Raw genomic sequence first — 13,363 nt, 5'->3', positions numbered from 1 at the left:
CTCTTTGAAATTTGTGAAAAATCTAAATCTCTATGGCACGATGATTTCTAGCTTGTATTTAGTTTTGTAATGATAGTTTATCGCATTAAATTGTGGCGAATAGTGTGTTCGTGTCATCGCATGAAACACCAGTGTCGGACGACGTTATAACTCGCTATTCGAAACGGCGTTCATCGTCTTCCATCCGCAGAAGTCGCGCGAACCAGCCGGACGTTATCTCCGCGTTTGTTTATCCACCTCCCGCACCCGAGTAAAATCGCCGTCCAAGTTGCATATTAATAAAAGTTTGTGGAAATTAGTTTAGTTCTACGGAGTTCGGTCTTCGCCGTCGACTTCTCCTGGTTGTATAACTTGCACCAGGCAAACGGTGGCCCGTTTGTCGCAATTTCTTCGCCTCATCCGCGCGACCGAAATTTCATATCGCACCTAATGAACTAGCGCGAAGATTAAGCGACGCCGGCGTAACGAAATTGTTTGCGACGCTTCTGTACACGACGAGGTTTTGCCCCATTAACCGTGCCGCGACGACGACGCTCCTACATCCCCACGACACCGCCTATCGGTCCCTGGAAAATCTATTATCTGATCGTATTGAGTTAAGTGTTCGCAAATTCAAATCGCGACGCGACAGCCTCCACACTCTTTCTCGCCATTTTTTTTCATGATTCTTCCCGGTCTCCTTTTAATAAACATAAACGGCGATTACTCGTGAGATGTAGGTCGAATTTAAGACGATTATATAATCAAGTACTAGGATTTGTTTCATTTTCTCTATTAATTAAATGTTTCAACCTCTGGATTGTTTTCGATTAATGGGTTTTACTAAACGTAACATTCATCTAAAAAATTAGGATGATTAAGAAGATTACCAAATGTAGAAAATATTTCTTGAGAACATTCAGACGACGAAGTATTTTTTAAATTTTCAGTAGGGATATCTTTTGTTGGGTTTTCTCAGTTTTTACTTTCAATTGATGTCATTGTCTCAATTCTTATTTTTTCCCTCAAAACAGATTCGGTATCTCAAAGATTTATGAAGATTGTAATCCCGAGAAAGACTTAACTTAAATGATAGTTGGTATTTAGGAGATTTTGGGATCACCGATTATGAATTTAAACTCACTTTAGAAAATTAAAAATTGAGGATTTAAAATTGAACGAATAGAAAAGTATTACATCTGGTATAATGAGGAAATGAATAGCTAGGCTGTCCAGATTGGTAAAAGAAGGTTTAAGAGCACACAAAATTTAATTGTTTTTTATGATTACTGGTTTTATTATTACTGTAGAAAATTAAAAATGAGGGATTTAAAATTTAAGGAATAAAATAGTATTAGTTCTGATACAATGAAGAAATGAATAGCTAGGGTGTCCAGATTGGTAAAAGATGGTTTAAGAGCAACAAAATGTTTTTTATGATTACTGATTTTATTATTACTGTATGAAATAAATTATTGGTACAATACAGTATTCTCTAACGCAATACAAAGTAAACACAAAGGCGTAAGTAATATTCATTAATATGTGGATACGTAACTTTCATTAGCTACTCATTCAATCGAGGAAGTATCCGCATACTGATGGACAGGGATGTATACCGGTTTGACATTACACGAGTTCATTCGGACGCGAAACAGCGGCGTTGAAACAACGCCGACCAGGTGGCGCGGCATGATTCTCGTGGAACAGGGACCTCGAGCAATGTTTACCCGCGTCGAGCGACGTCTCGTCGCGTCGTTGTGCCCTCGAATCACGGCTATAGCTTGCACGTGAATGTTAACCTACTCGAGTGTCGACGATATCGACGCGATCGTTTTATCGACACGGACGAGTTGCATACCTAACGGTTCGACGTTCGTCGGGTACTCGATGCCTGGGCGCCTCGTGGACTCGTTCACGGGGTAAAGATTGAGCGCGCTTGTCATTCGACCGGCATAAGATTAAGCGTGGTTGTCGTTCAAATTTACAGGAAGATCGATATCGGCCACGGAACAATGGTTTTACCAATGCAACGATATTAAAGCAACGGCTACCCCTTAAATATCCTTAAAGATTCTTCCACGACGGCGATCCCGCGACTCCCGGGGTCCTCTCGCGAGATTTATTAAGGACAACCGTAGTTTCGGGGCTGTGTAATAAACAGGTTGCACGAAACCGGGCCGCGATTCGAATAATTAATTACGGAAGATGGATGAGTCATTTCTCACCGGTCGGGGGAATCGTTGCGCTACCCCACCAAGAACGGGAGAGTTATCGGTTCCGCGAAGTGGGCTGCCAGTAAAAGCACACTTTCTTTTTCTTCCCTCGTGGCCCTCTTTTTCTTTCCATCTCCACCTTTTTCAACCTCGCACGTTCCGACGTACACAATGATATCGACGGTAATTAGTCTTCATTGTCCGCCGTTCGATTCGATTCTATTCGATTCCCGTCGTCCATCGGTGGAAAAAGTCGAGCCTGGGAGAGGGAACTCCGCGAGTAAACACCGGTGTATCCTCTTTCTTCTGTCGCTTTTCCTCGCGTCCCTCGTTCTCAGCGCTGTCTTTTTCGCCGACCTCCACCTCCTCGGTCTCATCCTACGTCTCCCGTGCCGCCTTTTCTTCTTCGTCTTCTTCTTTTGCATCGTTCTCTTCCTTCGTGCGCCATCCTCGTCCGTGGGTGTAAATCTGTCTCCCAGATTAAGTCCGAACCCTGAGTTGTATAAATTGAAGCCGATCTCTCTGCCTGGGCTCGGGAGTAGCTACTCGGGCCACTTTATTTTCGTTTATTTGTTGTCGACAAACATGCCTGGTCTTCCTCGCAGCAGCAACCAGCGACGGACCAACCGGCCCTCCTCTGCTCGCACACGTTGCTGCACGACCACGCGGCCGCTGGATTCGCTAACGCATACTCGAGCCAAACGTGTACCTGCAACTCGCGTGGATGCAAACGTGAGCAGTTGCCGACTTGCCGCTGCTTTGCGCACACACATACACGCGAAAAGAGCTTTATTATGCACAGCAGTGTGCGCCCAGCGAATCTTTAATACGACGCTGCGGATGCACGCACTTGGCTCCCGCGCATGCGCCAATTTTCACCTGGTCTTCGGTGAACAATTCGTGAATTCAATCTGACCGAGATTGCGCGATAATCGCGGTGCGTTCTGTCTTCTCGGATAATGGAATGTTTACGAGTTGATTTTATCGGCACCGATTATTATGTAGCGCAGCGTTTCTCAACCTGCACGTGTCGATTTAGGTCAGGTTTCTGTTACACGCTTTAAATGTACCTTGTTTCTTTGGAATCTTGTTTCATTTTTGTCTGTCGTGTATCTACTTTGATCTTCTGCCCTCTCATGTTTATTTCTTGGACAAAATTAAACCATTGACTGGTCTGTAATAAGGTAATTATAATTATTAAAGTTGAGTGTATTCCTCATGATTATCATCTCAATGATGGACAATTTTTGACAGATTTTCTGAAGTTTAATTAAATTTTTAATTAAAAATAATTAGTCATATAAACGATAACGAGTGACGTGAAATAGAACACTTAAATGTTAAGTGCCTTAAATGTGTAGTATCAGGAAAGTCGCACGGAGCCGTTCCGAGTGAAAGCGAGAGATGGGAAAAACCCACGGGCCAGCGGGCTCGTAACGGGAAGTTTGCGTGGTGGAAGAATGCGAGGGTCTAGGCCCTAGACTCTAGGGGATGTTTTAGCCGAAAGGCCAGTTGTTTTCTGGGCAGTGAATTTGAGCGGTGTGGTCGAGACGCGCTAAGTCGTATACTTGTATTAAACCATTATTCTAATATACGTATTTTTAAAAACCAAAATAAACACTACAAATGTCTCTGTTAAGATTGAAGATAAATGAAGATATCAAAGCTGAAAGTTGTACTATACAAGGGGATAAATATGATAGTACAAACAGATGTTCTCCTTAACGTTATCTGAAAGATTATTCACTTTGAACACATTGATAATTTGCAGTATTTCTAACAAACACGTCAAAGTTATATTTACTTAGATTGTAACTACCGAGGATAAGACGTATCTGTTAAATATACTACTATATTTTTGAAGCTATATAGAAGGAAGGAGCAATTTATTAATATAAAATGATCCTTTATCAAAAATTTTAGCATAAGCATCGTTAACCATTGAGAAAATTTAAAAAGAATTTCGTCATAAATCAATTAAATTGGCTACTTCTAGTGTTAAACCCTGGTATTATTATTCAGACTAATAAAAGTAAAATTATGTTTGATTCGTTAATTAGAAATATTATATTACAATATTTGACCCTCAAGAAAGTATTGATTTTAGAAACCCTTCCCTAAATAAATAGTTGTTAAGAGGCATGTTTCCCTAAATAATACTTAACTAAAACCACCAGAATTGCTCTTTATACGTAGGTGTATTGAAGACTCCATAGGTAAGAGAGTTGCACAAAAGAAGGATGAAGACATTATTTATGCGTATCTGGAAAGTTTATTTCACGACAATGACTTAAGTAGAGAATCTTAGTATTGTTTCGGTAAATCTAGAGGTTTCATTCCACAACAATACGAACGTTTATATTGACATAAGAGGGATATTTTCAGAGGATAAAGAGGGATCGAGCGCAGCGCGGATGGCTCGTCGAAAGGCAATACGTGCAGAACCGTTGACTGGTGCCGCAACATTGCGACTGAAAATTTATTCTCTACCGCGATAGTTTCACTATTTCATTTTTTATTACGCCCTGTCCCGTTTCTGCTTTATTACTCCCAGATGTAACTGAAAGCCGCGCTCGTTCGCGCGCAAGAGCGATAGCAACAGCAATAACGACATATAAATATTGCGTGCTCCGACTACGTGAAAACGAATCGCGCTCGTAAAGAGCAGGACCAGCAGGTGTAAACATAAGAAACGAGTCTTGCGAATTTTACAGCGGGGTCATTCCACGTGAAACCGAACACATTTTGCAGTAACATCTCGGATTTTTACGAAATTTGGATATGTTGTAGTCTTTACTGATATTTAAAAGTATCTCGAAGAACGTTTAACAATTTTGAAAATTATAACTATTACAACTGTTAAAAGTTTTGTGTTACCATTTTTCAATAAATTATAACAATTAACTAGCCAACGGATGAAAATGAGCTTCCGTGGACTTACAGTGAAGACATAAAAGTACCAAATAGAAATAACTTCGGTTAAAAAAAATTGTTTCAACTATAATTTTAACGCTTTTCTTAAATAATAAATACTTTGTTTTTATAATACGTGCGATTTTAACAATATGAAAGAAAAATGATAATATAACCTAATTTATCATTTCGATGTAGAAATCTAGAAACGTTCAAAAAGGTGGAGAGATTTAAATTGGTTGAATGAAAATTAATTTACGTGAACGGTAATCGCTAGTTCGTTCATCCATTAGCTAGTTCAAGTGTAATATATTGAAAAGCAGGTGGTACAAAACATTAAACAATTGTAAAACCAACAGTTTCCAAAATTTTTAAAAAGCTTTTCAGATACTTTCAAATATCAATAAAAACTATAATATATCTAAATTTTTTTGAAATCGATGTAACTTTAAAAAGTGTTCGATATCCGGTGGAATGACCCGAATCATTCTCAATGCTATTTCATTGCTTATTTCATATGCTTATTTAATTGCCATTTTGATACAGCCAGTACAAGGTTCACTGCCAGTCCGCGAATACTGTCTCCGAAGACACACTTCGTAAACCACAAAACAAGAAATTACTTTCAACTTTGATAACTTCAAATCTATATATGCGCTATAGATTCTCGGTATCCCCCATCTCACGTTCTCGTATAACACAATGGGAAAATCATTTGGTATCATCATCGATTGTGGTAATTTTTAATTGCAACTATAGTTACCGGACTTTACAATTGTCTACCATGCCAACTCAAATATGTCCTGGCAATTATTATCTCCTAATCATTGTAGCAGCAGATATTGCCCTGAGTATTTCGACTTATCGTGTTGAGTTCATATTTATCAGTCAAGAGATTGATCAAGGTCAAATGTCACGAACTAAATTTAGCGCTCGTCTAAGCTGAGCTAAAACAAATGTAAACCGGAGCGTAGATAAGAGATTCCCCTGACGCGACGCCAAGCGTCGATCTGGCATGATTTGTCAAAACTTGCGAATTGATTTTTTTTTTGGTAGCGACAGTCGGTGTCGCGACAACAGTGTCTTCTGTGCGTCATTTTCCTAATAGTAGATTGTTTGGTACAAAAAGTAACAAGAGAAACAATACGCAGCCGCAGAAGGAATATCTAATCGACAACATAGTTTTGGAACCTTTGAGATAAATCTTGTTTGACAATCTATTGCTTTGATGGACGATGACTCAACAAAACGACTGTGCAAATAATTTATTGTTACGTAGGAAATAAATATTATTATTACATTATTACAAATATTATTACATTTACGTAATATACATTTGTGTATTTCCTAATTAATTTCAGAGTAGATGCACTTGTGGTCTACAAGAAGTGGGTGATCTTTCGGATGTTCATGTATAGGCCTCCTTTAGCTGCCGTGACGACTCCCCGTGTATCGAACACCATCGGAATGCTTGTCTTCTCGCTGGTTGTTACCTCGTATTTCCTAAGAATTTGAACGATCCCCAGCTTCGATTGCATGAGACCTAATCGAAGACCTGAAACGTAATGAGAGGAAGAAATTGTCAATGTACAAATAATTGAAGCAGAGATACTCGTACAAAAATGTCTGCCCTTCGACCTATAATAATTTCTTCTTATAGCTGTCGTTAGGTATGATTAAAATTGCCAAGAATAATTATCACACAGGTAGAATCAAACTTTAGAAGCATACTAACCGATGCAATTGTGAGGTCCTTCGCCAAACGGGATGTAAACGCAATTCGGTCTCTTCTGTTTGTTCTCCTCGGTGAATCTTTCCGGGTCATACCTCTCTGGATCAGGGTAGTATTCGGGATCGTAGTGCAACCCCATCACAGGAATGTACACTGGAGTTCCTTTCTCCAGCACCAGATCAGAATTAGGCACCTTGTAGTCGGTACCGGTGACCCGATCCAGGAATCCTAGTGGTGGGTACTTGCGTAAAGTCTCGCTGACGACCAGATGCAGGTACGGTAGCGACATGAGCTGTGAAAAGAAAATCATTCAGACCTAATCCAGAATTGTGAGAAAAATTCACTCAATTTCTACATTGTCAAAATATTAGGTGGACTGGAAAGTAATGTCGTTTTTTCAATTTGAAATACTTGTTCATCATTCACTAGCTCATTGATTTTTATCGATCTGACATTCAAAATTTTTAAACTAAATGGCAAAAGGCTGTTGATAACGAGGGCGATTACATAATTGATTAAAAAAAGGAATTTATTAAAAATTTGCGTGAATTTAATGTAAAATAAACGACATTACTTCCAGTCCACTCTAGTCTTCAACTCTGAGTTGAAATTGATTAAAAAAAGGAATTTATTAAAAATTTGCGTGAATTTAATGTAAAATAAACGACATTACTTCCAGTCCACTCTAGTCTTCAACTCTGAGTTGATAAAAACTATACGTGTTCTGCCTTCGTAACACCTTACTGATAAACTCATGTATACAGGGTGGATAAATTTTCTATGAGCATAGTTTCATTGCGAGAATAACTATTTTTAAAACCATAACTATTTGCAAAATGCAGTTGAATTTTGTTAAAAATGGACCAATATTCTTGATATATAATTCATTTAATTCTGCGTGTTAATGTACCAGAAGGATCTAAAAAGCAAATACCTAAGGAGATATTTACAATACTATCTGATGTCCTCTATCACGTTAATACTTTCTAACTGATTTTCTCTTCCCTTCTTCCATAAAGATATCTCGCAATATATCTACTTCAACATTACTTCGATACGTAAGCCCGATTCAGACTATACTACACGGATCGTCACGTTACGGTACCGACACGACAAAACATTAAAACACGCATTTTAATGGAACTATTCATAACCGACACCGACCTGAACATTCCGTCAACGGGAATAGTGTGAAATCCATTAAACGCGTGTTTTAATGTTTTGTCGTGTCGGTGTTGATACGTGACGGCCCGTGTTGTCTAGTCTGAATCGGGCTTAATACACACAATGGCGATATGAATCGATTTATGTCGAATAACTTTCACATTATTGTTAGAAAAAGTAATACAATTGTAATGTGTTGGATGGTTGTTTTTTGAATTTCAGTAAAACTAAAAGTACTTTGGAAATTCCACGTATAAACTCAACTACATCATTCCTCAACTATCATTACAAAATTATTTGACTCCTTTAGTATATAGATTCACTCTGAGAGATATTGAGATACTCTCATCGTCTACACCAGTGTCAATCAGTTGATCATAATTAGTGTTTGAATTACTGGCGTCGTGTTGTATCATACCGTATCATACGTAATCGTGCCTTCAGATTCCTTCAGCGCGTCCAGAATCTCTTTCCTAAGCTTCTTTTGAATGTCCATGTTCAATGCGAGCTCGTAGAGCGTGAAAGACATGGTGCTGGAAGATGTTTCGAAACCAGCGCTAAAAAATATAGCTGCTTGTGCCACCAAATCGTCACCGCTGAACCCTGAAACGCGAATTATGTAAATAAAGCTTAATAAGAAGCGTGAAGAGCGTGTAGTAACATGAAATACTCAGTGTAACATTCACGAGGTGTTCGCTAGGATGCTAAAATTAATGAAAGATTTCTACATGAACTCACTGAATCCACCCAGATCACCGTCGTTCTCATGCTTCTGCTTCAGCTGGATCAAAAGATCGATAAGATCGCCCCTTTTCTCCCCCGACGCTATTCTTTTATTGATCACGTCCCAGAAAACGGTTCGCAAAAATTTGCTGGTGTCCTTCCCGAAGAATTTCGTGTTGGTGTATTTGGTTAGATACGGTAAAAAGAATATTATAAGAAACTCCATGTTACGACGGAATTCATTGACGAATAACAGCCTGCCAGCTTTCCTGAATGGCGCGTTTGGATCCTTCAGCGAGTTCGCTCTAAGTCCGTAAGCAGTGCTAGCGATCATATCCGTGGTGAAACATGCAGAGAGTTCCTTCATTTCCACCTGTTTCGCCGTGGCTGTGATAAATAGTGAATTAAAATTATTAACTGTAGCCCCAAAGACTTAAACAATAGTAAAACTTTGTTTTCATTTCAGTGCAATTAGACGATATGCAATCCCTCGAACCCATAATTGTATGAGTTATACTAAATTCCAATGTTTGTAAACATTGCATAAATAGAATCTTCCACGAATCACATGAAATGAAAACTTTTTTGTATGCGTTACGTAATACGCAGTTATCTCCGTAATTGTGTACCAATGGATTTGCGAATGCGATCACTACCACGTGTGGACTAGTTCATTCAAGATTAATCTTAAACAAAAAATAGAGCTAAGAAACTTCGAGGATTCTTTCAAAGGATTAACGGTACTTCAATAACTCCGAATTTCTTAAATTTCTAATTATATGTTTACAATCTCCAGTCGTCAATAATTTAATGCTTCAATACACATTAAATACAAAAGAATTTAAGGAACATCGAGAATTCCATTCCAAGGGATTCGATGATATAATTCTTACTCAAATTCAAAGACTCGAGGTGTTCGTCGAGATCATTGGCGATCATAAGCATCAGCTCGAACATCCTCTTCAGATTATTATTTGTGAAGATCGGCGTCAGCTTCGATCGTAGGATCTTCCAGGTAGGATTCTTAATCTGGAAGACGTTCGCGTATCCAAGACGATCGGTCACGTCCGTCGAAGCGTATCTGTCGCTGAACACGTTAAAATCTTTCACCAAGACGAGCTTCACAAGCTCGGGATCCCGTATCAGAAGGAATGGTTTGTCGAAAATGTAAAAACCCATGTATGGTAATCCTTTGGACTGATTGTACAGATCCGTCACGAAATCAAATGCTGACTTCTTCAACATCAAGCATTCCTTGAAATTTCCTAGGAAGGGAGTCGGAGGAAGTTCCATGATGCCTCTCTTCGCCCAGTACTTGAAGTTTCGAGTTATGTACAAGTAGATAGCCGCGATTAGGGACAAGAAGAGTATAATACCGTCCAGGCCCCAGTATGGCGTTATCACGGCCATTTTTAATTAATCTGAAGTAAAAAGACGTTAGATCGGCACACTGAATTAATAGTAAGGTGTTTTATCGAATAAAGGTAAGGAAAGGAAAAATTGAAAGAGAAAGAACCTGAAAAATAAATGAAGAAAATATTCTGAGAACACTAACACTATATGGACAGTTACTCGAATCTGTACTGCGAACAGCAAAGCGATCACAGTTCCACGAAGACCACCTTCTACGACACTATGTCAACTGATAAATAGAAACTGAATTTTACGCCATCTGCTGCAGATTTTTATGAACTCGATAGATTCTGATTTTCTCCTTCCCCAGCTTATTATCAATATTTATCAGCGTTACAATATTTATCAGTGTTATGTCGCGAGGAACTGATTCATCTATAGTATTGTTGTCACGCGACAAGTTCGGTCACGCGATACGATTAGTATTCACTTAAATGAATTTTCATTCAGCCAGTTTAAAGTTCTCCATTTTCTTTTTCAAATTTTCAAGACGTACTTATTAAAGAAATAAGATCTTTATTTAAGCAATTTTTAAAACAATTTTTTTTAAACTAAAGCTATTTTTGTTTGGTCCCTTATGTCTTAACTGTAAGCCAGCAAAAACTCATATTCATCCATTGGCTAGTTAATTGTTACAATTTATTGAAAAATGGTAGGACAAAACTTTTAACAGTCGTAATACTTAAAATTTTCAAAATTTGTTAATGTCCGAAATGTCACACCAGCAAAGTGTTCGATTTCGAATGGAATGACACAATAACGTTTTTATATGATTTTCCAGCTGTCTTTGACGCAAATCAATGCAAAATTAGTTTTACAAAATACATGTTAATCTAGTTCTTCTTAATATTTATCCATAATCTAATTCTTCAACCTTTTTCTTTTTGTTCTTTCACAAATATCTGTTATAGTTACTTCTAAATTTGAAGAAAATCTTATCGTGGAGACTACTGCCCTATCCAATCTCAGCAAAAACCGTGTCAGCAAAAACGATCAGTTGTGTTGCGATGCCATAATAAATGTTGTTGACTTTCCTTTCAAAATGAGATAACACTTCACAGTCCAGATACCGGAGTCATCCTGATATCTAGCAGAGCTTTGTAACAAGGCGAAATTTTCTGTAAATCATCATCAAATGGTCTATGAACCTCCACGATCTATAGCCCCGCCACCGCATAAAACTACGTCATTGGTTCTCCGTGCTATTTTGTATTATTGTTTTGAGCTCTTTTATAACACCGAAAATAAATTTGTAAGAGTCAAGAAAGGCTAGTTTCATTTGCAGGTCTTTCTTACATCTTCACTCTGAAATATCAAGGCGGGATTAAACACGGGGGTGAAAACGTCCTGTGCAAGATTTCCCGCGCGTTCCACCCTCATTTCGTACGAAAGGAACGTTGCTCGGACACGTGTGATCGTTCTTGTGTATGTATCCAGCTAGCAGAGAATGGACGCGATGCTCCGTGATATATCGCTGGGCTGGAAAAATGGTTACGCCAGAGGGGGCAGGGCACAGGGAGGAAAAGCCGAAATGCAGTTTACGCTTTGGTTGACGACGAATCGCCTTCACTGGCGTCGGTCGGTTACCGACGCGTTTGTCACCAGATGCACTTCGCGTGTACGCGCGATCGTTGCCAATGCACCGCGCTTCCGGGGAAAACGTGCACCGGATCCGATGCGCATCGACCAGAGAATTTTTGTTTCCATTCATTCAATGGTGATCACTGCGAGTCGCAGCTCGCTACAGTTATGTTATCCAGGCTTGCTCTAAGAGCGCCAGGAAAGATAAAGCAATTTTTTCGTACAACTTCTCTTAGTTACTTACATATTATATTTATATACAGGGTGTTCAAAAAAAAGCATTCGATATTTATATGGTGCATAAGGCACACTGTACTGAGTAAAAAAGTTTTAGTAAACATAGGTCCAAAGGTCAACCGTTTTTGAGATATAAGAATTTTTGTTTGCTAGTATCATAACTGACTTACTTGCTTCCATCGCATGCGATGTTTATATCAGTGTTTATAAATTGCGTTCTGAATGTTCCCATTCAAGTGCCGACAGTAGATTTCATTGAGATTTAGTCAGTAGTGGATCAGTTGCATGGCCTCCTCGATCCCCCGATTTAAATCCTCTGGACTTTTTTTATGGAGATATTTAAAAAGCCAAGTGTATTCCACGCCGATAAATGACTTAGAAGAACTACGTAACCGAATCCACCATGCTTCTCAAATAATTCGATAGAAATGTAGGATTTTCGAGAGAGTTCGCGACTCTCTAAGAAGAAGATACCAAGCGTCTACAGAAATGAGCGGTGGACACGTGGAAAATCTTCTATAAATATGGAAAACCCAGAAATAAGTCAATCATGATACTAGCAAACAAAAATGTTTATATCTCAGAAACGGTTGACCTTTGGACCTATGTTTACTAAAGCCTTTTTACTCAGTACAGTGTGCCCTATACACCATATAAATATTGAATGCTTTTTTGTATTTTAGGTAGTCGTGTGGGAATGACAGAATGCAACAGAGTCAGTTTAAATCGCAATAGGATCGTATGATTCATATTTAATCAAAGAACAATCAAGTGAAGTTTTATTAAAATCTTCCATTAAATAAATCCACGAGACAACTACCTTAACTATATTCTCCGATTTAAATCCCCGTCGTTCGAGAAACGAATGACGAAGCGAAGACATGGACTCAGACGGTATTCTCTGTGCGCCATTTGCATAGCTTCTAATAAAAGCAAATCCCCGCGTCCAGTCGCATTCTCGCGTATTCTCGTTTCGCGGAGATCCGTCCAACTTGAATTTTCTCGCGTCGACTTTATCATTCCTTTCTTCGAGTGGACTTTGTTTCCCCTGTAACTACAGGTCCAATGGTGTTTATTCAGCTGTATAATCAACGTTCAAACCCACCAGAGTGAATATTTAGGGGATCTAGCAAATGCATTTTTTCTTCCAACGATTAACAATGTATTTAATCATTGGTGCATTGACGCTAATAACACAACTAACAATAGAGTGTTCTGATTGTTAGCTAATGTTAATGTTCATGGGATGTAAACTATCCTTGGTGTTGTGGATGAAATTCCAGTCTAGTCAAATATCTCAAAAACTGATCAAGATAATAATAATTGCTAAATAAAGTGAAAGTTGTAGTTTTTACAAGCTGATATTCATGTTTCTGAAGGCTACTATTAGCTTTAAAGTTGTGGA

General features: G+C 38.7%; 1 protein-coding gene across 2 annotated transcripts; it reads right to left on the bottom strand.

Moving 5' to 3' along the window:
• Positions 1-6,457: 6,457 nt before the first annotated feature.
• LOC128876234 (cytochrome P450 6k1-like) lies at positions 6,458-10,370 on the bottom strand. 2 transcript variants are annotated; one of them, XM_054122424.1, is made up of 6 exons: positions 10,244-10,370; positions 9,621-10,148; positions 8,743-9,114; positions 8,423-8,607; positions 6,844-7,132; positions 6,458-6,663 (listed from the first exon to the last, which is right to left on the bottom strand). In XM_054122424.1, the coding sequence occupies exons 2-6, from the start codon at positions 10,135-10,137 to the stop codon at positions 6,488-6,490; spliced, it is 1,539 nt and encodes a 512-aa protein (XP_053978399.1). In that variant the 5' UTR covers positions 10,138-10,148; positions 10,244-10,370; the 3' UTR covers positions 6,458-6,487. The 2 variants fall into 2 exon arrangements, with proteins under 2 accessions (XP_053978399.1, XP_053978404.1); XM_054122429.1 differs by having other exon boundaries at positions 10,283-10,357.
• Between the last annotated feature and the right edge of the window lie 2,993 nt (positions 10,371-13,363).

The sequence above is a fragment of the Hylaeus volcanicus genome, chromosome 1 (assembly GCF_026283585.1).
Source record: "Hylaeus volcanicus isolate JK05 chromosome 1, UHH_iyHylVolc1.0_haploid, whole genome shotgun sequence".
Lineage (NCBI taxonomy): Eukaryota > Metazoa > Arthropoda > Insecta > Hymenoptera > Colletidae > Hylaeus > Hylaeus volcanicus.
The sequence above is the reverse complement of the archived record's forward strand: the minus strand, read 5'-3'. Positions and strand labels throughout refer to the sequence as shown.

What these genes read in the sequence shown, in the direction of transcription:
- LOC128876234 (XM_054122424.1), bottom strand. Translation starts at nt 10,137, where the DNA reads ATGGCCGTGATAACGCCATACTGGGGCCTGGACGGTATTATACTCTTC. An exon ending in GCACGATTACGTATGATACG is followed by an intron (nt 7,133 to 8,422) that starts GTATGATACAAC and finishes TTCTTTTCACAG; the next exon opens with CTCATGTCGCTACCGTACCT. An exon ending in AGGACCTCACAATTGCATCG is followed by an intron (nt 6,664 to 6,843) that starts GTTAGTATGCTT and finishes ATTACGTTTCAG; the next exon opens with GTCTTCGATTAGGTCTCATG.